Here is a 26,522-nt window from a genome sequence, read left to right on the forward strand (position 1 = left end):
ATAAATATTCACTTAAACATTTCAAATGGGTAGAGAAGAAGGGGGTTAAATGGTTTAATTGAAGTAATTATAAATACAATAAATTACAAAAAAAATACATTTGCATATGCAAATAAAATATAAAAACACATTTGACAATTTGTCAAAAAATTCGAAATGCACTCATCAGGAAATCACTGGAACACTGATTGGATTTCATACAGATGATTTGTCATGAGATGAAAAATGTAAAGATATTGCACGCTTTCGTTTTTACTTGTCATCCAATGATCAGTTGACTACTGCCACCATTAAAAACAATCATTGTATATTAATTGATACATTAATACGATACAAAACAAATTTAAATCAATTTTTCCTTCAAACAGAGAAATCAAGGCAAATTCAAATACCATTTTTGTCTTACTGGCATTACTTTTAATAGGAATTAAGTCAATGCGTGTTGATAGATGTTCAAATAGTCAAGGAGAATTTACAAATAAAGGACTCCTTTTTAAAAGTCAACTCTTTTATTTAACACTTTTTACAGTTTTTACAAATATCTTCAGCTTTAAAAAGTCACAAAATATTTTTTGCACTGATTAAGTGGATATTTGAATATTTTGTATATTGTACTGCAGTGTGGTTCCAATTTTTCCAGTGAGGATATAGTTAATATAAATAAGACATGAACATTCAGTCAAATAGTTAACATGTAAATGCATTCCAACTTGGGTCTGTCTTAGGCTGCAAGTGCTACTGCCTGCTCCTGCTGGTAAAGGTGGCCCCCTGCACCAACAGAACAGCTGGTCCATGATTCTACAATGACCAGAGATGAGTAGGCTTCAAGTAGGAGAATAAGATCTAAAAAAAATGTTACAGCATTTAAGAAAACTATAATTTATTTTGTCGTACTTTAACTACATTGGCTGCATTTGTGAAATAGTCCAAGAACAGCCCAATGTTTATGATTTACAGTCTGTTTCAAATGTAGAAAAATCTCCCTTTTACTCAAAATCTTGACAATGCATTAGAGAAGTTTAGGTTTACTGTGCTTTACAGTGTCCCCATTTAGTCACAATGGAACAAAATGATTTAAAGAACCCTTGCAGACTGATCTTAACCTCACATTTAATTTGTGAACGCAGGCACTTAAAACCCCTGGGACAACAGTCTGAATGCTCAGCTTCTTATAGTTACCAAAATGTTCATGAAATTAAAGAACTATGTATTTCGCGGTTGCTAATTGCAAGATCTTTAAAGTTTTTTAAAAAAGAACAGAACAGTGCATCTGGCTTATACACAAATAGTGTCATCCATTAACAGAGTGTAAAGTCTCCAGGCACCAAAATGTTAGCTACATATACTTCTGTACAAGGTCTTTTCTTATGACTAATTTGTTTTTATGGATTGATTCAATTTCTTTCCCCTCATCCTACACATACATACTTTTCTCAAATCTTTAGTATAAATTAGCCTCATCTTAAAGACTTTATATAAAACGCAGTCTATTCAATACAGCGAGTTTCATTTAAAAGAAGTGGTAATTTGCAGTTTAGTAGATCGATTTAGAATAGTGGAAATGGAATCTATAAAACAAGCAAGATGGTATTTGCAAAGGTGCATCCTACTGAACTGGAACACATTATAAAGTGACAAGTATGGTTAGTCACCTCCACAGAATTAATGAATACAGCTTGTTGATTTTTGGATATCACCTTGTAACTGAGAGGCCTTAACAATTCAGATTGTTTAACTGCTACTACAATAACATGTCCGTGATAATTTTTAATATTTAAATTTTCTGTAGCACAACTTTTCAAGACTATGGCTAACTAAATACACTTCATTTGGAAGCTTGATGCATCCACTTTGCCCAGAGTGAAAAATAAGATTCAGTATTTACACTGCAACACTTTTTACACTTCCTGATTTTTTTTTTGTCCCTTTACATTTTTTTGATAAATCTACTAGTTTTCCTACAATCAAATCCATGACTTTTTTTGGTTTCCAGAATGGTTAAAATGGTAGGCGTGTCCAATATTGTTAAATAAGCTTTGTGAGTCACAAAGAGAAATAAAGATAGTTACAAATGTGCAAGATAAATTGTTTAAGCTGCAGAGTTTACTGCCTATTCTACAATAAATGATGGCATAGAGATGGTACTAAAATGTACATTTACGTGCATTTTGAAAAACGGTTTGTTCTTAGAACAGAACATTTTTTCTTTTTAAAACAGAAGCCTTTCCAGTGTTATCACCATCCAAATACAATACAGTTCATTTCAACTCAAATCAATATGAGACTTGTCTACCCTACTTTTGCAGTTCTACCTAAAACTTACCATATTATATCAAACTCTACATTCACAGAAAGGTGATGAAATTCAAACATACAAGACATTGCAGTGACCTAATAAAGGATTTCCCAGCAATCCTTTCTTAAATTAGCTAATATGGGTTTAAGCTATTTGTAGGATACAATTCACGCTGGAGTTTAGGTTTCCAATGCTGTCCTTTGGAAACTCGAAAAATCTAACTTTTACATCACAGATAAATGTAAAAACCAATCATGTTAAAATTTATAAAAAGTGAACACAAAACAAATGTTAAACACAGGTTTATACACAGAAGAAAACACAAAATTTCCTCCAAATAATCGTCTGATTCACGCAAATTATCCTAGCTGCGCCCCTGCCCCCCTCAAATAGTTCTAGCAGGGTCTCATGAGCTCTGCTGCCTCCTGTATTAAACTAACTGCACAACGGGGTATTTTCATAATGTTACAGTCCTAAAGATTTCATTATTTAATGGGTGCATAATTCTATGACGGAATGATCAGACCATGAAAGACAGTACTGGAAACCTTGGTTTCAATTTCATAAGAAATAAGATTTAGTGGAAAGGCCAAAGTTGTTGCTAGAATTATAAACAGGAGAGGAAACAAAAAGGAAAACAAAACCTAATAAATGATAAACATGGCTGAAAAAAATCAAGTAAGCTCTCCTGAAATTGTACCAGGTACTAAGTGCCAAGCTGAAGGTGCGAGGCCATCAAGGTGTAAATTGTAAAGTACAGGTACAAACATAAACTTCCCCTTTCACAACAAATGATTTTTTAAAAGTTAAATGGTAGAGAATTAATTTAAAATCTTTTATAGACTTTGACAAAAGACTACATCTAATAAAATGTTTTTAAAATAACACTGTACTGCACAGAAAAGACGTACATAGCTTCTTCTTTTGGCATCTTGTGTTCAAGGGCAATACATTTTCAATACTGCATAACTTGCTCTCACCCAAATCCATTAAAGATCTACTGTTTCCCCTCCAGTTGATTAGTGTAATGTAGCCATAGCCACGTCTTAGGTACATCTCCGAACATGCTCCAATATGAAGTCAGGAAAGTAAAGGCTGCAGACTTGTAAACCATCCAGCTTACAAGGCATCCTTGGGTATTCATCTTCTTTCCACTTATTTTCTTCTGGATCGAAGGTAAGTATGGAGTCACTATACTGACCATTGTAACAAAGGCCACCAAGAACTATTATCTGCTTTTCAACAACTGCCACCCCGTGTCCACTTCTACCTATGGGCATTGATGCTAAGATGGTCCACTGATCAGTATCAGGATTATAAACTTCTGTAGATGGACAGCCTTGAGACTCAAAAGATGCTCGTAAAATTACACACACACCGCCAAATACATAGAGTTTCCCATTGTGGGCAATCATCTTATGAAAGCAGCGTGCATAATTCATTTTGGCCTTGTTCTCCCAACATGTTGTAACCACTTGTGTTCTCCTTGTCCGCTGTTCTACAGTCCCTTCTTTACTGGGATCAAATACGCACACTTGTTTAGAGGTCGAAGAGGACATTATGCCACCAGTTATGTACAGCTTATTGTTAAGAACTGTTCCTTCATGGCCATATTTATTAACCGGATATGGATCAATGAATTCCCATTTGTTTTGCGTAATGTCATAACGTTCTGTTGAGTAAAAGGTTTCATCTCTCGTTCTCCCTGCCACAGCATAGATAAATTTTCCAATGATGCCGACAGCAAACTCAGATCGGGGGACAGACATATCGGACATTCTCAACCATGAATTTTGTCGGGGATCATACCTGAAAACTTTGGAAGAGGCATGAAACTCACCATCGGGACCCAACTCTTCCCCTCCCAATAGAAACACAAAGTTGTTCACTACTGCAAGGCAGTCAGGTCGCAGTGGTACTTGTGGACCCTCCAGTTCCCACCAGACCCTTGGCCTGTGCAGCAAAAGAATCTTGCTATTCACCATGCTGTGTCCAATCATTCCTCGGAAAACTGCAGTTTGTGCCTTGGCAGAGCGAATGTGATTAGATCTCATCTCCAGAAGAGGCTGTTGATTAATGTTTTGAAAGTAACTTAAAGCCTGCTCAACCTCAAATCGAAGCTGTCGTGAGTAGCGATAAAATTCAGATGGTTTCACCTGAGAAGAAATGAGAATATATAACATGGTGACAATTTGGAAATAGGAAAGATCAACTTTAAACAGCTAGAATACCTCTGCTCCAGTCTAGTTCTAAATCCTAATATAATTAGTACTTACAATAGGAAATCTTTGTCCAATAAAGAGACCAAATACACAATCAATATCAAAAGCGCTATACTCCATGGTTGTGCAATTTTAGGATAAACCACAACAAATACTTTGGCATAACATTACAAACTAGTCTTCACACATGGGTTAGCAATAGCGCTGTGGCGTAAACTACACACAATGTGCAAGTACCGATGTTAATTCTAATTACTCAGCTCATTCTTTATTGCAGATTGTTTAGAAGGATGGTGTTCTGTCACAAAACGTGAAACTTACTGTTGCGCTTTCTGCCCCAAATTCTTTGCAAATGGCTAAGACCAAAATGTGATAAAATACATCTATTAATACTTAGTTTATATTCCACCATCTCTTACTGTGCAGCTCAATCAAATTATTTTCAGCAAGCTAAACTTCAGCAATGGCAATATTTTAAGAATTGGTTAACTTCGCCACCTTGCTTTGTTCTTAATGGTTTAGTTAACAAGTCACTATGACACAGGGGTATAGAACGGCATTGGCTATATTAAAATAAAAATCAAATATCTGACCACCTCCAACTTAACCTGGATATTTAATAACAGTCTCACTTAAATATGTAATTATTTTGATGCCATACTCATTACCTTTTCCTTCTGAAAGTACAATAGTTATGTTCGACCGTCTGGATTCAACCAAGAATGCATGTTAATATCCTTTATTTACATAATTTGATGAGTATCCAAAGATGTGCAGGTTAGGGGAATTGGCCATGCTAAATTGCCCCTTAGTGTCCATAGGTTAGCTGGGATTACAGGGAGAAGGTGGGGGAGTGGGTCTAGGTAGAGTGCTCTTTCAGAGGGTCGGTGCAGACTCGATGGACCGAATTGAGTCCTGTACTGTCAGGATTCTATGATAGGAATTTTATGTTTTACAGACTATTGGGACAATATTGGTTCTCATTTGGAGATATTATACAAGGCTCAATAGACTTGGCAATAATCTGCAGGCATAAAAGGATTGGAATATTGCAACAAAAATCCATACTTGTTGACCTGGACTGACTTTACACGGTTAACACAAAAAAAATTGAAACTATATTATATTGCAAGTTTAATTTCAACTTCTTGCAGTCATATGCAACAATCAACACACACACCACCCCTTCACTTAAAGTGGCCAGCGACTGCAATGCAAACACTACCCTACAACTGTCAAATGTAAACTTAATATATGTAAAATTCAGAAATTTGTATAAGAGAAGTAACTTTTTTAAAATCACCTAATGACAGTGCGTTTCTTCCACAAGAAATAATTCCATCCGTAAGACACATTATACAGTTCTTTCATTATCGGATTCCTCGTGAAGTAAATAGTTGAATTTGTAACTTCTTTTTACTTTAGAAAACATCATAGGGATGGATAGATTTTCCACCTAACACTTTGTGTGATATCTTAAGACTTGGTGAAGGATCACCCTCAACTGCACCTTGTGTAAAATAATGTTCAAAATAAATGCTATGATTATATAATGACACAGAAGTCTCATTCTAAATTGAAAATATATTGCTGGATATTTGCATTCGCCCACCCTTCCCTCCGTCCCCGAGACCTTTTCTGAAGGACTTATACTTCTTACTAAGCTTAGATAATGAATACTGGCAACTGAGGGCAATAGCATCACAGTCAAGACCATGCTCGCTGTCACCCACCTTCAGCAAAGGGAACTTGATATAGTGATCAAAAACTTGACGTCTTGGTTGATTTTTCCTATCCCATGGCTGAGGGTTCAGAGAGCAAACTGGGGACTCATGCAAATTTACTAAATTCACTTTTTAAGAAAATATTCATTAGAAATACCCCACATTTTATTTCTCCTTACTAATCCCCTTACTAAACTCTTTCTTTGAAAATAAAGTACAGGGGGTAGCTGAGACTCTTGCTTGTAAGAACGTAAAAATATGTTGCAGACACCTTAGAAGCCTGGAACTTTCAATGAGTAGTCCACTAAAAGGTTTTCCACAACACCTGCATGGTAATCCCTCAAGGATGGGCTATATCTGAATGGTGTACTTAATATCTCAGGAGTTGAGGCTTATCCTTGCAAGTAAACAAAAGGAAGAATAACTATTAAATATCAAAACAGTTGCAAATCTGGGATGTAAAGGTTACCAGGCCAAGCATTCAATTCATAAAATTGATCCTTCAAAAATATTTATTTCAGCACCAAAGCCATTCCTAGCATGTCTGGCTTTAGATGTTAACCAATAAAGTGCACAAGTCCCAATAAATCCAACAAAACATTTAACTGGAGACAAAAACCAAATTGAAAAAGAACTGTGTTCATGGATCAATAGAAACTTTGGGGGAGGACAGTTTTGGAGGTTGGGTGAGAGTGATGCAGGAAACAAAATTGTAATTCTAAAACTGCAGTACGGCACCCAACCTTATTTGATCCTTAAACAGCACAAATGTTTTAATGGGAAGAATTTGCTGCTTCCCCAAGTTTAAATATAATCAGATCATGCCAATTATTTTGAAAACTATGAGCATCTGAAATGGAAGGAAGTTGGTAAAGAGATAACACTGGCAATTTAAAACTGGATGATAAAGCTACAAAGAATCCTTTTTATTAGCATGAATATATAGGAGAGAATACAGCATGAATGTCTGAAAGTCAGAGTTGCCTTTAGTATGTTATTTTGTTGCATCTGAATGCAGAATAATATAACACATATAAAGGGGAAATTGTGTAAGTGTGAAAACTCTGGATTAATATAGCTAACCTCATGCTACAGTTGTTTCATTTTAGTAATAATTTAACTTGAATATACAAAATTGCATCATTTTTGTGGGGAAAGAAAACAAAGTCCTGGCGCATTATAGCACAATCAAAATTAAAATGCACCATACAATAATTTTCCTCTTCCCAAAGTAAGATCGGTCAATTTTTCAAAAATTCAAGTTAGAATTTACTGGGATATTGCTCCAAGTTACCTGGTGAGCCTCACACGGAAATACCTCATACTTCATGGTTTTGGGGGGGGGGGGGGGGGGGGGGGAAAGAGGATGGAGATATAGAAATCAAATCGTACAAAGATCCCCTGTAATTATGAGGAAAGTTGCAAATGAATTTAAAATTTTAAACCTATGTTATCGTGTCTTTCTTCCTCAGGTAATGGCCAATCTTATTTATTACACAGTCTGCGCAAATCGGCACATTGTGTTCCAATCATTCTTAAAGCTTGTGTTTTAGTTACACTCGTTATGTACAAATAAATGCACAAAGACTTACAGGCTAGGTTGGTATCCCCAGTATAAATGCTCTCCACACTTTGATGTGTGCTGGGAGTATCAGTCCACGCCACACGGCTGGTGTGTTACTGCAAAAGGTGAGCTGTATTAGAGTAAAAGTGTGTGACCTGCCCCTTCCCTCCCTCCCACCACCAAATAAAACACCAAACAAAAACAATAAACACATCTATTTTGCTCAAGAAAGTTTCTGTAATTAAATCAACATCACAAGTGCGTACATTTTCACATACAAGATGAATGGTAATTACAGACACTAAAACTGGTATATTAACTGTTTCCTTCATTCCCACCTTACCAGATCACAACTTTGAAAAACAGTATCTGGAACAAGTGCCATCTATTGATAACAGTGGAACCATCTTAAGCTCAATTCTCACCTGCCTGAGACCATTTCAGTCTCAATCCAATCACTCACCATTGGTATTGGCTGGATTGAGTAGAATAGGGCAGAACCTACTTTAAGCAGATAGGTATCACCAGCTCACTGTGAATATTGCACTGCATTTGACTACAGGCATATAGTGATCATTAACAGCTACAAATATATCAATGCCCAGGGCTGATGAGGTATAGCAGCTGTAGGCTGATATTAAACAGCACCACTAAATGTCATATTAGAGCAATGTCAGCTTTATGTTACATATATTAATCAATTCAGGACAACTGGATGTACGGATACAAAAGTGATGAGTAATTCACTGAATTAACAAGTTGTGTTGTTTGAGCAACAGGTTCTGAAAGTGACCATTGCTGATAACGCTGCTTTTAAAAAGGCTGACATGTGGTATTTAATTTGAGAATCAAAATGGCTCTGTTTGTGGCTTACAATTGAATCTGCTATGAACTGATCATGAGCTATTTGTGGTGCAGAGCTGAAGATGCTGGAGAAGATGAGTAAGTAAAGAGGCGAGGGGAGAGCACAGGCTCAAGCTTCCACTTTATTACAGTCACACCCTAACGATTTAAAAGGGAGGGAAGAGAAAACTAAAATTCATGCTCAGCAGACCCTTCCGCTGGTCTTCTAATAGGTGTCCCCATAGCAACTCTTACACCAGTCCACTTGGTTGCAATAAGTGCATAGCCTGGAGAGACAAATAATTGATCTTAAGTGTGCTCCACTGTATTTCTTGACTACAAGAATTATCATATTTACAGAAGTTATAACCAATTGTATTGCAATCATTCCACACAAACATTGGAGACAGAACAAGACATTTCTTGCTAAATAGAACGTACTAAACTGTGTGCAGATTTAAATACACACAAGTACAAAAAGGTACATAATTATCCTTTGAAGGGACTAAGTCCTACCAAGACCTGCCTGAATTCAAATCTCCTGAGCTTTCTATGTTCATTTGGTTCCTGTGAATTCACGGTGACTACGATGTACACAGGTATAACAGCTTTGGCAGAGTTTGTTGCGATACTTGCAGATCCAAACAAAGTAACTCAAACAAAGCTTGCTACAGACAAAGGTTCCTGTCCAAAAGTTCCTCCCAACATGTTAATGCAAGATTTTGAACACAAGCACACTTGGACCTCTTCCTATAGTTAGTTGTACTGTTTTTAAAAAAAAGTCAGGACCACCAGTAAACTGCCGAAAAATAAAGCAAATCTATGAAATGATTGCTGGAAAACAATGTTCTTCTGAAAAGGTGGAAAGATAATTTAAAGTCAGTTGATTTCACTGAAATGGTAAGTAACGCTGGATAACCAACCAAAGCCTGGTGGATAATCCAATTGTAGAGGAATGTCAACCATTTGATCTGATCCTGACTCCTAACCCATGATTAGTTGCCTTTCTGTCCTATCTTTGTTATTATCTTACACTAGCTCCTGGTGCAAGTGGATTCAGGACCACTCAAGTTCATTCCTAGTTCCACAGGAAATAACCGCCAGCGACTAAAGAGTTCACTAGAGTCAGCTTCTCAAGAATCCAAAGTGTTTGTGATGCCATTCACAACCACAACCAAAATTGATTCAGAGATGGGAAACACTAGCTTGAAAGGAAGTTTTACGGTAGGGATTTAGCTTTTGCTATAAAATCTTAATAGAACTGCTTGCATTAGAGTGACATTCCAAAAGCTATCTTCTTCCCCAAATACAAAAAGAAATCAATTCTACAGCATTCTAGACCAAACATTTTAATCAATTTTGTTTTTTTAAAATCACAGAACTTCTACATCCAGTATATATGACACGCAAAAAGATTAATGTAATTCTGTTTTTCATAAATGTCGTAAGTCACCCCATGACACAAGAAGCCTGCATAATCTGCGTCAGCATAAAATAATAGCTAAAAAGTGAAGGAAGAAGCAAAAAAAAGGGAAAGAGTAATTGCTAACGATAATAGATCAGCAAGCTAAAGCAAAGAGTAAACGGACCCTGACTGATGTTTTCCCCACAGCACACAATGACCTAACTAAATGCTGATTCTTGGTTACTGCTTTCAAACATACTAACCTTTTCCAAAACGTTTGTTGTATTCATCAGACAAAACCTGACATTCTGAACAATGGTATCTGTGTGCCTCCAACGGCTTCTGTCATGTCGCAGCCAGGCCTGCGCAGCCTCAAAAAGCTCAATCTCTGGGAATCGGCTCAGCTGATCATTCTCCAAACATGACAAAAGCTTTTCAACACTCAAGTAGGATAGAAAGTCAGCTCGGGACATGAGTGGCACGAAATTCTCGAGCAGGAACTTGTCCAGCTGTTCTTGGATACCGTCTATATTAACACTGAAATCATCCAAGAGCCGCATGATTTCTGCGCAGTTATCCAAGCAGATTTTTGACAACAGGAAAGAACAGCAGAATTTCACCACTTCAGTCAACTGGACATACATGGCTGCCTGCAGGATCTCATGGACAGTGCTCATGTTCAGTTCAATGGAGCCATAATACATAAACTGAAGCACATGACTAAAACCTGTTGGAGTCAGTCCCTTAAGGTGAATCTTGTTCTGGTCCCGCTCCCTCATATCAGCTGTGAACATTATTCGAAAGTAGTCACTCTGCGTAGCAAGTAGCGCCTTGTGAGCCTGGAACTGATGATCCTCAATCACAAGGGTGACATCAAACAGCAATCCCTCCTCATACAAGGTTTTAAACCCTGAAGACACGCAGGAGTCATGAACAGAAGAGTTGTACACATCCACGTTTCCTGCCATTAATGCCCTGAAACAGTCAAAAAGGATTAATCTTAATATGGATTAATACACTTAATCTTTAAAAAAAAACCCTATAGAATTACTGGCCACAAATGCGCACCCTAGCTGCTGCTCCCATTTCCTGACAACTAACATTAACCGTTATAACTTCTAGCACAAGTAGTACAATGCTTCTGCTGGTAGCTATAATTTAGAAACTTTACATCTATACCAGGCTAACACCAAGAACAATTAAAACGTGTTTGTACAGAAATTTACTGCAGGTCTCAGATTTAGCATGGTAACTAATTAGATCAGACAAAATAAATTAATTACAGTAGCACTGGTATTCATCTGCACCTGCAGTCATTGCATTTGCTCAACCAAAGCAGATTTTATTGTTCCAATGTTCAAGAACATTCTGTCCAAGATTTTGCATTAAAATATACCTTTTCAGTAGTGCTCACCATCATCAGTTTGTATTTATTCTGCTCATTCTCTCTATTGTCCTCAGTGTTTACCATCAGTATCATTTTATGGTGATTACTTTTGCTATTAGTATTTGTTTCCAGTCTAAATTCTTCATAGATAGCCTGAAATACCAACTATGTTTGAAGCATGTTTAGAATTCAATTAAATCACTTACTTCCAGTTCCACTCCTGTTTTTTGCCCAGCCCAGCAGAGCAAAATGACTAACACTTTAGCTTTTCATTTGAACCCCTTTTAAATATTTAGTACAACACAATATACATCACATTTTTAAAAGTTCATTTTATAAAGAGTGTTACCACTAAGTGACTAAAATCATTTTTAGTCAAAGGTTTCAACCTTGAAAACAAATATCTTTAGCTAATCCTCTGATGTTCTCACACATTCAGCATTCTGATATGCAAATACATATCTGCCATATTGAAATTCAAACAGACCTTTTTCATTCAGTGCTATTTAACAAAACAGCAAGCTGCTTTTCCCACAGAGGGGTGCTTTGTGCACTAATTGGGATAGGTTTCCATCTTCAACACCTGGGTATTAGCTGGGCAGATTCGATCACCCTCGTTTTACAGCCCACCTTATTTTATGCCATTCGAATCAGTGGCATGAGAATTATGATCCTCTCTAATGAGCTTCAATTGTGAGTTGTTAGGCTATTTATCCAGTGGGTCAACATAACTAAATTGATCCAGATTTCATCCAGTGGTGACATATGTACACTTCCAATTATTGAGTAGTAATAAAGAACTGGAGCCCCTTCGTCCTAACCTGTGGGGCAATGGAGGAATCTGAAAAGGATGAGAATTTTTAAAATTGAGATGTTGCCTAACTAGAAGCTATTGTAGATCAGTGAGCACATGGGGTGATGGATGACAGGGCAAAGGCATCAGAGTTTTTGATTACTTGGAGTTGACGGGTATAGCATGTGGGAGACAGTCAGGAACATGTTGATATGGTCAAGAGGTAAGAAAGGTATGGATGAGAATCTCAGCAACAGATATAAACAGATATTGGCAGAATTGGGCAATCTTACAATGATGGAAATAGGCAGTCTTAGTGATGGCACAGGCATATCAAGTATGACACCAAGATTGCAAAGAGCATGGTTCAGCCTCAGGCAGTTGCCAGAGAGATATAGATTTGCTAGGTGGGAATCAGAGTTTGTGGTGAGGACTAAAAACAATGGCTTCGACCTTCCCATACTTAGTTGGGAGGAATTTCTGTGTCCCCCAGCTCTGGATAGCAGATAGGCAATCTGATAATTTAGAGACAGTGAAGGAGTCGAGAGGAGTAGAGTTGTATGTAAATATCATATATGTAAAAACTGACAGCATGTCCTGCATAATGGACCTGAAATTAAGTTTCAAAAGTTTCACTTGACCCAATCAATCAGTATTTAGCAGGGGTTTCATTAGAAACCAGCAACCACACAACTTCGACACCCACTCAACTTTGTGATTTTCTTCCTGACATTGGAATCCAGATTCAAAGACAATTCACCTTGCATATATTACATATCTAGTCAATTATTTCTTAGACTTTTCTTTTTATTATGCCCTTTAAGAACCTGCAAATTAAGATTTAATTTACTGTTTAGAGCAGACAAATTTACTGTTTAAGGCAGCACGGTAGCATAGTGGTTAGCACAGTTACTTCACAGCTCCAGTGTCCCAGGTTCGATACCCGGCTGGGTCACTATCTGTGCGGAGTCTACACGCTCTCCCAGTGTCTGCGTGGGTTTCCTCCGGGTGCTCCGGTTTCCTCCCACAGTCCAAAGATGTGTGGGTTAGGTGGATTGGCCATGCTAAATTGCCCTTAGTGTCCAAAAATGTTAAGTGGGGGTTACTGGTTACGGGGATAGGGTAGATTCGTGGGCTTCAGTAGGGTGCTGTTTGTAAGAGCCGGTGCAGACTCAATGGGCCGAATGGCCTCCTTCTGCACTGTAAATTCTATGATAAATTAAGATGCCTCCTTATTGAAAAAAAATACTGATTTCAGCCCTTCCCCTCAATTCTGTACATCAATAAATTGTTAAATGCAAAACATCTAGTAGCAGGACTGTCATCAGAGTGGGGAAAAGGGTCAGAAATCAATTAATAAAAATTGCAACTTACAAACAGAAAAAAGTCACTGTTTGTTCCTAAACCATGACAAGCAGAAAACACTGCCTTGCCAGAAACATAAAATAGCAAATCTGCTGCAACTTTAAATTATTCAGCAGTTGAAATCCTAGCCAAGCCACTTTGAACACTGAAGAGTTCTTAGCTAGCAAAATAAGACAAATGAGTTGACCTCAACATCAATCCATTGCTTTTTCTCATAAAAATGTTATCCTTTTTGCTTTATTATCTAAAGAGGGATGTACGCCTGTGTTTTGATACACAAGATGTAAGTCAATAGTTTTCACACTGATAAGCAGGACACTTTTTCCAAAAGGAAAATAAACTTTCGCTATTATCAGATTGGAATTCAACCAGTCTGGCTGTGTTTTCATTCTATCATGAGTAATAGAAACACAATGCTGCTCAACGTCAATCGCCATTTTCCAACAACTTGTATTTGCATAGCACCTTTGTGAAAGAAAAACCAGGGCAGCACGGTGGCCTAGTGGTTAGCACAACCGCCTCACGGCGCTGAGGTCCCAGGTTCGATCCCAGCTCTGGGTCACTGTCCGTGTGGAGTTTGCACATTCTCCCCGTGTCTGCGTGGGTTTCGCCCCCACAACCCAATAATGTGCAGAGTAGGTGGATTGGCCACGCTAAATTGCCCCTTAATTAGAAAAAATAATTGGGTAATCTAAATTTAAAAAAAAAAGTGAAAGAAAAACCCCACGGCACAAGAAAATCTGTCGCTATCTGGGAAAGAACCCTGGGAGGGTGAATAAAACCCAGCCAAATAGATGGGTACTGAGATTATTTAGAAATGTGGAGAACGACGTGGCAATGTTTCAGGGAGAGATTCAAAATGTAGACCAAGGTAGGTAGTTGAGCACTCTATGGGGAAAAAAGAATGGGAGATGCATAGAAAGCTGGAATCAGAGGAACAGAGCATCTGGCAGTTGATACAGGGTTTAAGAAGATGGCAGATAAAGGGTGTGGAAATTAGATTATAAACTCTATATGTAAAAATCCAGCTGAGACACATGATGGGCCAAATAGCCTCCTACTGTTTTGAATTTTCAGTGATTCTAAAACTGCAATACTCTGTAACATAAAACACAAACACAGATTTGTTGCATAAATCACACTCATTTTAACTACAAATGAATATTAATGAACTAACAAAAGGAGGAGCAAATCCTTAAGTACAAGACAGCACCTGTTGTCAGACATGGAACAAAGCCTATTAATAAGGCTCACAACAATTCTGAAAAATACAACCAGGCACATGAATTGTTCTCCCTCATACAAATAGGCAGCAACTCGTGTTGAGACATAGGTCTGTGGCCCGTTGCCCATGTGGCCATTCTTCAAACATATTCTGATACAATAAAGCTGCAAAATCATATAATGGTTTCAGCCCAGAAGGAAGCCATTTGACCCATCATGCCCATGTTGGTTCTCTGTAAAAACACCAAATGCGTGTGTTTCCCCCTTCCATTGAGGCAATGCTGATGTCAATGCAGGGCTTTAGTGTTGGACAGGCCATTACTTCAGGAATGTCCTTTCTGTGTGCTGCAATTGGTGGCAGTCAAAAGTTGTACTTTTCTTGCAAGTAGCACTTGTATTTAGTTACATTTAGCTGCTATTAATCTTAATATTTCTACATAGTAACATTTAACATATACGCTTACGTACAGTGCTGCCACCTACTGCAATTTTGAGGCCTGCATGCCTCACATCTTGTACTATTAAACCAACCGCATTCTTTTGTTTTCCCCAATTAAGGGGCAATTTAGCGTGGCCAATCCACCTATCCTGCACATCATTGGGTTGTGGGAGTGAAACCCACGCAGACACAGGGAGAATGTGCAAACTCCACATGGACAATGTCCCAGGGCCGGGATTCGAAGTCAGGTCCTCAGCACCGTATGCAGCAGTCCTAACCACTGTGCCACGTGCTGCCCTAAACCAACCATGTTCTTAACCTAAATTCCCATTGTCTGTTGCTGAGAGCAGATCACAATCAGGAGTTGCTAGCTTCAATTTCCCAGGCAGTCGTTTCTACTGCTGGGACCAGTGTGCCTGTAATGACCAAGATCCTAATTTTATGACTAACATGTCAACGGGATGTTATCCCACAGTGGATGTCACAGCCAAACCCAATCAACAAACAATTTCCAAAATGAACCACTGAGCAGCATTCTGGAGCTGGAATTCCACCTGTTTTTCGATGAAGACAATCCTTTTGCAAATTGAAAAATAACATGTTCATATCTCTAGATGGGAGGGGAAAAAAGCCTCAACTCTTGACCTTTAATTCCAATGTAGCTGCTGTTTGTCAGTAATTAACTGGCGAGAACTATATGTGAACAGCAATTTAGACACAAGCTTTTCCTATATGTGGCCATGCTCCTCAGTTTCACTCACAACTGTCTCATGGCAGAGGATGACAGAGACTGGCAATTTAAAAAGGGACAAATCCCTTGTTTTCCATTGCCCCTTCCCTAGAGGCAATGCAGCTTTTTTTGCTCTTTAATAGTAGTCTAGCACGTTCTGTTTCCCACATATCATTAAAATGTCACGTTTTAAATTCAACATTCCTACAATGCTATTTCTTAGATACTTTTAGTTAGATTATTCTATAATTGCATTTCGAAACCATAATGTAGAAGGATGTTCAAAGCCTTAGAGACGGTGCAGAAGAGATTTACACAAATGGTAATGAAGGATAAATTATATGGGTAGACTGGAAAAGCTGGAACTGTTCTCATTCGAGCAGAAAAAGAAGATTTGATAGAGGTGTCTACAATCCTGACCAGCTTAGATAGGATAAATAAAGAGAACAATTTACAATAGCTGAAGGGTTGATAATCAGAGGTTACAAATTTAATGTGACAGACAAAAGAACTGGAGGTGACATGAGGAAACACTTTACGCAAGAAGTGGTTAGAATGCACTGTTTAATAGCAATGGAAACAGATTCAATAGTAGTTTTTGAAGGGAATTAGGCAGGTTAATAAATTGAAGCAGGAAAGGAGGACTATTGGGCTTGCACGCAGGAGAGACTAACTGGGTTACTCTTCAAAACAGCCCTCAAAGACTCTGGGGCTAAATGGCTGCCTTCTGTGGTGCACTCTATGGTTCCATGAAAATCAAACGGAAAACTCCAGTTCTCTTATGATGCTGTATAAAAGTTTTCAGAAGAATTTATGTTCAAAATGGATTAGAGAGACATGTAATTCAGTGACTGACTCTACCTCCCTCAAATGCAGTTATGAACAACGATTGTCCGGCTCTTCCAATGTGGAAAAGAAGGCATGATGCAGAATAACCTACAAGTAGAGAAAGATCTTTATGTTTCTTCATCTAATCATATAGTTACAGCATTTGTTTCCATGCCACTCCATGCAAGAGCAAATCAGCTAGTTTCATCCACTACCCTGTAGCCCTTCAAAAGATTTTCGCTTCAGATATGGGCAGCACAGTAGCATTGTGGATAGCACAATTGCTTCACAGCTCCAGGGTCCCAGGTTCGATTGCGGCTTGGGTCACTGTCTGTGTGGAGTCTGCACATCCTCCCCGTGTGCGTGGGTTTCCTCCGGGTGCTCTGGTTTCCTCCCACAGTCCAAAGATGTGCAGGTTAGGTGGATTGGCTATGATAAATTGCCCTTAGTGACCAAAATTGCCCTTAGTGTTGGGTGGGGTTACTGGGTTATGGGGATAGGGTGGAGGTGTTGACTTTGGGTAGGGTGCTCTTTCCAAGACTTGATGGGCCGAATGGCCTCCTTCGGCACTGTAAATTCTATGATAATGATCCAATTCCTTCAGGAGAGCCATGATTGAAATTTCCTCCATCATTCTCGCAGGAACTATATTCCAAGACCTAACCGCTCGTTGCTTAAAAATGTTTTTCCTCATCTCACCTTTGGTATTCACCTTAAATATGTGTCCTCTGGCCCGCGACCCTTCTACCAGTGGGGTTAGTTTCTCTCTATATACTCTGCCCAGATCACTCATGATTTTGAACCTCCTCTCAACCATGCCTTCTCAAAGGATTACAGGTAATTGAAACCCTTCAAGCGGGACCGTTCTTATACATTTTTTCTTCACCCTCTCTATTGCCTTCATATCCTTCCGAGAGTGTGGTGCCCAGAATTGGACACACTACTCCAGGCAAGGCTGAATCAATGTTTAGCATAACTCACCATGACTCCCTTGTTTTCGTACTCTATGCCACAATTTAAAGTGCAGAATCCTTTATACCTCACAATTCACTTTCCATCATGACTGTTATTCCATGGTATTTAACTTTGCTGACATGCCTATTATGTGGCACTTTATCAAACACCTTCTGGAAGGCAATGTGATCCACATTACAGGTATTATCCCCACCAACCCTCTCTATTGCCTGATCAAAAAATTCAAGCAAGTTAGTTAAACATGATTTGCCTTTAACAAATGTCTGCAGACTTTCTTCGATTAATTCACATTTGTGCAAGTGACTTAATTTTTTCCCAGATTATCATTTCTAAACTCTTTCCCACCACCGAAGTTAAACTGACTGACCTATGGGCAGCACAGTGGTTAACACTGCTGCCTCAGCGCCAGAGACCGGGTTTGATTCCAACCTCGGGTAACTGTGTGGAGTTTGCACTTTCTTCCAGTGTCTGCGTGGGTTTCCTCTGGGTGCTCTAGTTTCCTCCTACAGTCCAAAGATGTGCAGATTAGGTGAATTGGCCATGCTAATGTTGCCCAAACATTAGGTGGGGTTAAGGGGATAGAAGTGGGAGATTGGGCCTAGGTAGGATGCTCTAAAGAAGCAAGGGTCGGTGTAGACTCGATGGGCTGAGTGGCCTCCATCTGCACTGTAGGGATTCTATGATTACCAGGCTGATCCTTACACCCATTTTGTAGTTCCTCCGTCCTCTGGCAGCAGCCTTGGTAAGTGACGATGATCGGAAGGTTATGGCCAGTGCAATTTCCACCCTAACTTTTTCAACATGCTTGGATGCATCTCAGTTGGTCCTGGTGACTTATGAACCAAGAACAGCCAGCCTTTCTACTATCTCCTTTTTATAAAGTTTCTGCCCACCCAACATTTCAACTATCTTTCATTTCATTATTGCTTTGGTTGCACCTGCTTCCTGGGTGAAGACAGATACAAATTACTTATTTAGTACCTCAGTCATGTCCTCTTCTATGTATAAATCCCCTCTTATGTCTCTGGCGCCACCCTTCCTTTCACTACCTATTTGCTTATAGAAGTCTTTTGGTTCTCTTTTAGTTTAGCTGCCAGTCTCTTCTCATGTTCTCTTTTTGCTTGACATTACTTTTTTTACTTACCCTCTGAACTTCCTATATTCAGCCTGGTTCTGAGCTTCCTATTTTCAGCTTGGTTCTCATTTGTATTATGTTACACACACGCATTTTTTACCAGCTTCTTCTCACTCGCACTCATTCGCTATCCAGTGAGCTTTGGATTTGTTCCAACAAGCCCCCTTGTGAAAATGGCACACTTTAACTTTGAGAGAATAGCGTGCAAAAATCACATCACACCACATTGAGGCTTTTCTTTAAAAAAAAATATATATAATATATATTTATATATCCACTAAGTATACTAAGTGAGAAACAGGACTATGACTGAATTTCCCTGTACAATAAGGTCTTATTTCTGCTGGGTGGCCTCAGGAAGGAATTTATAACAAGAAAAATATGTCTTTCGAAACCTCTATCCCTCAAGTAGCACAGATACCTCAAAATAGAGCAGGGAATAGTGCTTTAAGAATAATTAGATATACCTCCCACATTTATACACAAAACAATTTAACTATTATTTGCATGCTTGCTGATAAGATTTTGTAATTTATAGCTTATCGACTATAGCTCAGTAGCAAGGCAACACAGCATCAACCTCACAGCAGTGAGCATGGTTCCAGTGGTGCCCATTTGACACAGCCCAGAGTTGAAGATCAAGTAGGCATCACCAGTGCTTGGCTGAGCTGCTTGTAAGATAGATTGTATAATCAGAAATAGCACACCAATCTCATCAAAAGAGGAAATATTTGACAGCCATCTCACCCTGCTGCAAGTGCACCTTCTGTTGAATGAGCGTGGAGCAACATTGATGAAACCCGTGAGGATGGCCGCAGACCCAACCGTCCTGTGCTCCTGCCCAAAGGAGGCTCCACACTCGTCTGAATAGGAGAGAAAATAAACAAAGGTTTGCATATGGTTTCCTACTTCAATTTAAATAACTAATCCCTAATGCTTTTACGACAGAGAAAAAGCTAAAAAGGACATATTTATGGTTTTCCGGCTTCCCCAATTTGGTTCCCCTTCTCAGTTTCCTAGATTGCAGCAGCTATCTTACCTTGTCCAGCAGCTACTTTTCGTATCTTGAGCTGAAACTTTGTGGCGAGTTGCTTAACGGCAGAGGAGATTACACTCGAGCTCAATCCTACACTTAACTGACATCCAGACATATACTATCTAAAGGGAGTCACTTGACCATGTTAGATGCAGCACTGAATTTATTCAGCAAAAATGGTCAGATATTTCCCCAAGAGTTGTTAGCCTAACGGAATTGGACACTGGCACTTATCGAGAATTGTATTTAGTTATCAGAAAGCACAAATATTAGGTTTCTTAAAACTATTTTACATTTGCTGAGCCAAAACTACGAAGAAACAAACCACGAAGCACACGAGGATCAAAGCTAAAATTTCAAGTCTTTTGGAAATTATAATCAGTTGATATATTTTGATGCTTTGAAGCAAGCATGCCCACGCTACAGCTCTTGGGCCACATGACCCACAAAGCTCTGTGAATTCAGTTCTATTTCTGTTTTAATTTCATGCCCAGTTGTTTGCCCTGGTTGGACATTTGGAAATCGCTGTTCTTAGTGCTGTTACCATTCTGGTGAACAAACCTTAAATACTAAATTACGTTATCTCAGCTTGTGATAGTAACAGGAACACTAATAAGGGAACAGCATTTTCCAGCTTTAGAATCCATAGAATCATTACAGTGGATGAGGCCATTCCACCGATTGAATCTGCACTGATGCTCTGAAAGAAGATCCAGACTAGGCCCACTCCCCCGCAACCCCACCTATCCTGCTGCATAGCAGTAATATTACTTGGCTAGTAAATCAGTGGCCCAGCTGTGAGAATTTAAACTGGATATAGAATACAAAGCTAATCTTGATGATGGTGACCATGAAACTACTGAATTATTGTAAAAAAACATCCAGTTCACTAATGTCCTGGAAGGAATGAAATCTGCTGTCCTTAGCTAATCTGTCCTACATGTTACTCCAGAGCCACAGCAGTGTGGTTGACACTTAATTGTCCTCTAAAATGGTCTAGCAATTCAGGTATATCAAACTTCTACAGAAAAGTCAAGGAAAAATAAAATCAAAGACTACCCAGAATCTACCTAGACACAGGACTTGAAATGAAATCGCTTATTGTCACAAGTAGGCTTCAAATGAGGTTACTGTGAAATGCCCCTTGTCACCACATTCCGGCGCCTGTTCGGGAAGGCTGGTACGGGAATTGAACAGTGCCGCTGGCCTGCCTTGGTCTGCTTTCAAAGCCAGCGATTTAGCTGTGTGACCATGACAAAGGCACACTGCCATTTAATCCTCCAAAGCGATCTGCATTAATCACCTGAGGACTTGTGCCAAAATTGGGAGAGCTGTGCCATAGACCTGTCAAGCAATAGCCTGACATAGTCATACTCACAGAATCCCAGACACCTCCGTCACTATCCCTGGATATGTCCTATCTTGCTGGTAGTCCAGACCTACCAGCAGACACTGGTATACATCCTCAGCTACGGGGGAGACCAACACATTAGTGCAACCATCTTCAGTCAGAATTACAAAATGAATGTTCTATTCAGCCTTCTCCTCAGGTCCCACCATCACAGATGGCACAGCAAATTTGCTTACCTTTATGGAATAGCAAGAAAAGGCTAAAGGTCTTGGATACCGAAAAGGCTGAGCCCTGCCAATATACCAGCTGAAGTGCTGAAAATTTGTGCTCCAGACTTGGCCACACCCTGAACCAAGCTGTTCCAGTACTAGCATCTACTTGGCAATATGGAAAATTGTCCTGTCCACAAAAAACAAGACAAGCCCAACTGAACCACTTACTGTCCCATTAATCTATCCTCAATCAACAGTGAAGTGATGGTTGGTCACATTGATAGTTCTATCGAAAAGCATTTACTCAGCAATAACCTCCCATTGACATTGATACTCAAGTTTGGGTTTCCCCAGGATGACTTGGTTCATCATCTATTGCATCCTTCATCCAAAGATGGACAAAAGAGCTGAATTCAAGAAGTAACTCAAGAATGATTACCGTTGACATCAGGCAGCAATGAGAGTTTGGCATCAAAGAAACCGTACAAAATTATAGTCAGTGAGAATCAAGTGGAAAACTTTCCACTGGTTGGAGTCATAACTGGCACAAAGGAGACTAATCATGTCAAGCCTAGAACATCACTGTTGAATTCTTCAGGGCATTGCCCTAGGCTCAACCATCTTCAGCTGCTTCATCAATGACTTTCCCTCTATCATAAGATCAAGTGGGATTTTTTGCTGATGATTGGACAACATTCCAACACTATTTGCAACCCCTCAAAAAGTGGAGCAGTCAGTGTCCATATGCAGCAAGACATGGGCAATATTCAGGTTTGGGCTGATAACTTTCATGCCAAAGTGCCAGGTGATAACCATCTCCCAATAGGAGAGAATATAACCCTCTCTCCACTCAGGTTCAACAGCATTATTGCTGTTGAATATCCCACCATGAACATCCTCCTGGTGGTTACCATGACTAAAGACCAGTCACATAAATACTGTAGCTATTACCACAGATCAGAGTCTAGGAGCTCTGGGACAAGTAGCTCCCTAACATGCCAAAGTCTATCCAATGTCAGGACTGTGATGGAATACACTCCACTGCTGGGTGAGTGCAGCTACAACAGAAAACACTTAATACAATCTAGGACAAATCTTGATCAGCACCTCATCAATCACCTTAAACATTCACTCCCTCCACTAGTGCCAGCAGTGTATACCACCTACAGGATGCATAGCAGCAACTTGTCAAACCTCCTTTCCAAACCCACAACTGCAACTACGTAGGGCAAGGGCAGCAGATGCATGGAAAAAATATCTCCTATAAGTTCCCCTTAAAACCACACACCATCTCAACGTGGAAATATATTTCCAATCCTTCACTGTCACTGGGTCAAAGTCTTGGAAATCCCTTCCGAACATCACAGTGGGTGTACCTACACCATATGGACTTCAGTAAATCAAGGTGGCAGTTCACCACCAACTTCTCAAAGACAATCAGGGATGGGCAACAAATTCTAGCCATGCCACACCCCATGACTGAACAGAAGGAAACTGTTTGACACTTACATTTGGGCTACGAAGGCCCCAGGCATCACACTCAATAGCATCTATGCAATATTGCAATCTCAAGAGTTACTACCAACTGCCTTTCTCAACACCTTGCCAGGGTGATCCTTGTAATCTGAAAATTCAAAATGAGATTTGAAGAATACAAAGTTTTAAAATACCAGTGATTACAGTGCCAGGTTGCCTCATAGTATTTTCTTACAAGATCACACAAGTAAAACATTCGAAATTTAAGTTCTTCATTTATTGGCCTAAAACATTTCAGCGTTTAAAATTTTTTGTATCAACGCATTAAGAGCATTACATTTCATTTAAATCCCGGTTACCCAAGGGAAAAACATACCAATGGGTTGAATGAAGTTCAGTCATGTACAAAAATCTAATGTTTAAAAATAGACTTTAAGTGCCAACCTCAGTAAATTTATTTAAAAATACATGCAGAAAATTAGCAGAAAGGGAGAATCAGGGTAAAAGTATTTTTCTATGAAAAAACCTCTAGTCCCCAAGTTTGACCCTTAATTTCGTCTTGAGAATTTTCACTAAAATTAGAAAATAAGCAGGTGTTGCGCTCTCGGGCGCGCGCTTCAGGAGGTAGTTGACTACAAGACAGGCCGAATGATGGGAAGGTTTGAACTGAATGTTGACGCCCGTTAACCTGCCAGCAGTAAGGGCATCCGCTGAGTCGAGCAGATTTCCCGGGTGGGTGCAGCCTCACACTCACCAACATCAGTAGCTGCCGCTCCGCGTTCACAATGTAACCCTCCCTTTAAAAGCGACTCCTGGGGGGGCCCCGGCGCTCTCTCCTCTTCGCGCTCGGCCTCTGTCGGCGCTAAACCGCCAGTGATGTTGGCGCCGTTTCCCCCCAACCCCTAAACTCAGTGTCAGCTGCAGCCCACCGCCGCCATCTTCTCTTCCACCGGTGTGCGCTGCCAATGGCGTTTGACGTCACTTCCCCGAAAACCACCAAAACAACGAGGAGCACTTCCGGCGAAAGTTCTTCCCACGCGGTCTGGGAGGGGGCGGGGCCTGGAGTTCAAACCAACTGTATGCTCAGTCCTTCTGAGCAAAGGGGCGGGGCCTGGAGAGCAGGCCAAAGGGGGCGGGGTCAGAAGTTCAGAGGCAAGGGGAGGGGCCAGGAGGTCAGAGGCATGGGGGGGCGGGGTCTGGAGTTCAGAGCCAAGGGGGCGGGTCTAGCGTTCAGGACAAAGGGGGCGGGGTCTGGAGTTCAGAGCCAAGGGGGCGGGGTCTAGAGTTCAGGAAAAAGGGGGCGGAGTCTAGTGTTCAGGACAAAGGAGACGGGGTCTGGAGTTCAGGCCAAAGGGGGCGGGGTCTGGAGTTCAGGACAAAGGGGGCGGGGTCTGGAGTTCAGGACAAAGGAGACGGGGTCTGGAGTTCAGGACAAAGGGGGCGGGGTCTGATGTTCAGGACAAAGGGGGCGGGGTCTGGAGTTCATAACCAAAGGGGCGGCGTCTGGTGTTGATTGGCAGGTTAAAGGTTGGGCTCTGTGTACGGGAACGGGTCTGTTCTCAGCCAACATCGTCCGGCAGGGGTTTGTTCAGTTTCATCGGAAGCTCTGGGATTTTGGAGCGTTCCGGTCGGCGAGAGCAGCATAGCTTCCCGCAGACATTGCGAAGGCAGGCTGACAATTGCCGATTGCCTGGACCCTCACAACCCACCATCAAATGACTAAAAACATGATGAAAGGTTGAGGTTTTCACAAGTGTCCGAAAATGAGGTAGAGGCGTAAAGGTGGGGAGATTCCGAGCTTGGGGCCTAGATATTGGTAACTTAGGCCTCAGTGCCAGGGACCCGGGTTCAGTTCTAGCCTTGGGTGACTGGGTGAGTTTGCATGTTCTCCCCGTGTCTGCGTGGGCTCCCTCTGGGTGCTCTGGTTTCCTTCCCACAGTCCGAAGATGTGCAGACTATGTGGGGGAGTGGGCCTAGATAGGGGGCTCTTTCAGAAGGTTTGGTGCTGACTTGATGGACCAAATGGTGACTTCAATTCTAACATTTTTTTCACAGTCCAGGGTGCACAGAATTCGGACTTTTAAACTTTAGCTCAATGTTTTCAGAGACCAATTTCTTTTCTACAAGTATGTAACAATTGTCCCATATTTTCCTCCTTGACACCTACGCTCTCAATTCTACAGCCATTTCCAAGAAACATTTCGTTAAGGATTTCCATATTATCCTCCACATTTAGATGCTCTCCTTTACTTAAATCGGTCCCATAAAGCAAAATGAACCAAGGACCAAGATTAAAAAATGAGAAAGGAAATAGAGTTAAAGAGGATGTTATGATCCTTGCCCAGACCCTGGATCATGGAATATCTGGCAAGGGACGAATAACATTTTGTTTAAGTAGATGAAGTTTGAGATTTAAGACTTTTTAAAATGTATTTTATTACAAACATGTATCAAAGCAGATTACAGCAAATAAACACCCTGGGAAACATACTTCCCAACAATTAACTATACAGTCTGTACAGATCTTTCCCCTTTTTCACCCTCTTCCCCCCCCCCCCCCCCCCCCCCCGTGCGACAAACAGCTCCTCAAACACGGTCGCAAACATCCCCCACCTTTTCTCAAACTCCCCTGCCGAGCCCCTTAACTCATACTTTATCTTCTCCAACCGTAGGAAGTCACCCAACTATGCCGCTGCCCCCGATGGCAATGCCGACCGCCACTCCAGCAAAATTTGTCGCCGTGCAAGCAGAGAGGCGAAGGCCACGACATCAGCTTTCCTCTTCTCCATGAGTACCACCTTCTCTGAAGCCACAAATATCGCCACCAAAGGGTCTGGGTCCACCTCCTCCTCCACTACCCTAGCTAAGACGGCCCAGAATTTTCCCAATTTTTTGCAAACCCAAAACGTGTGCGTAGTTCACTGGCCCCTCGGCCACACCTCTCACACTCATCTGTTACCCCCTGAAAGAACCCACTCATTCTCGCCCGAGTCATGCACCCTGTGCACCACTTTAAACTATCAGGCTCAACATTGCCGAGGTTCAAAACTCTTGCTCAGATTCTGCAAGATTTGAAGAATCAAAAATAAACTTTACTGTGCAAGTTCAGAAAGATAAAACGATTTCCAATATCCATCTTGTACTCTAACATACAGGGTAAGTGAAGCATATATGAATTTACAGGCGAAATGTGGTTGGACACCCATGCTGCACAGGTGACAGATGCAACCAAAATAGATTTCCCAAAACCCACGCAGATGTTTCCAAAAGAGAAAATGTTGGAAAATCTCAGCAGGTCTGGCAGCATCTGCAGAGAGAGAAAAGAGCTAATGTTTCGAGTCCAGATGATCCTTTGTCAAAGCACCCAAATGTTTGTCACATTGTGGGCTAACCAATCTCACTGAAACTTGTCTTTCTCAAGGGGGTTTCCAATTTTCATATTTGGATATCTTGCCTTGAAATTCTCTTCAAAGGTTGCTCCCACTCGAATGATCCACCTCTCAGGGTTTCAATCTCA

General features: G+C 40.4%; 1 protein-coding gene across 3 annotated transcripts; it reads right to left on the reverse strand.

The window, feature by feature from the left end:
* Nucleotides 1–400: 400 nt before the first annotated feature.
* klhl15 (kelch-like family member 15) lies at nt 401–23,999 on the reverse strand. 3 transcript variants are annotated; one of them, XR_005461301.1, is made up of 5 exons: nt 23,760–23,999; nt 19,678–19,793; nt 10,318–11,029; nt 3,277–4,452; nt 401–843 (listed from the first exon to the last, which is right to left on the reverse strand). XR_005461301.1 is itself a non-coding variant. In XM_038802378.1 (4 exons), exons 1-4 carry the CDS (start codon nt 23,763–23,765, stop codon nt 3,343–3,345), a joined length of 1,944 nt encoding a protein of 647 aa, XP_038658306.1. In that variant the 5' UTR covers nt 23,766–23,999; the 3' UTR covers nt 401–3,342. The 3 variants fall into 3 exon arrangements, 1 of the variants encoding a protein (XP_038658306.1); XR_005461300.1 differs by having other exon boundaries at nt 3,208–4,452; XM_038802378.1 differs by having other exon boundaries at nt 401–4,452.
* Nucleotides 24,000–26,522: the final 2,523 nt, after the last annotated feature.

Source organism: Scyliorhinus canicula, chromosome 7, assembly GCF_902713615.1.
Source record: "Scyliorhinus canicula chromosome 7, sScyCan1.1, whole genome shotgun sequence".
In the NCBI taxonomy this organism is placed as follows: Eukaryota; Metazoa; Chordata; class Chondrichthyes; order Carcharhiniformes; family Scyliorhinidae; genus Scyliorhinus; species Scyliorhinus canicula.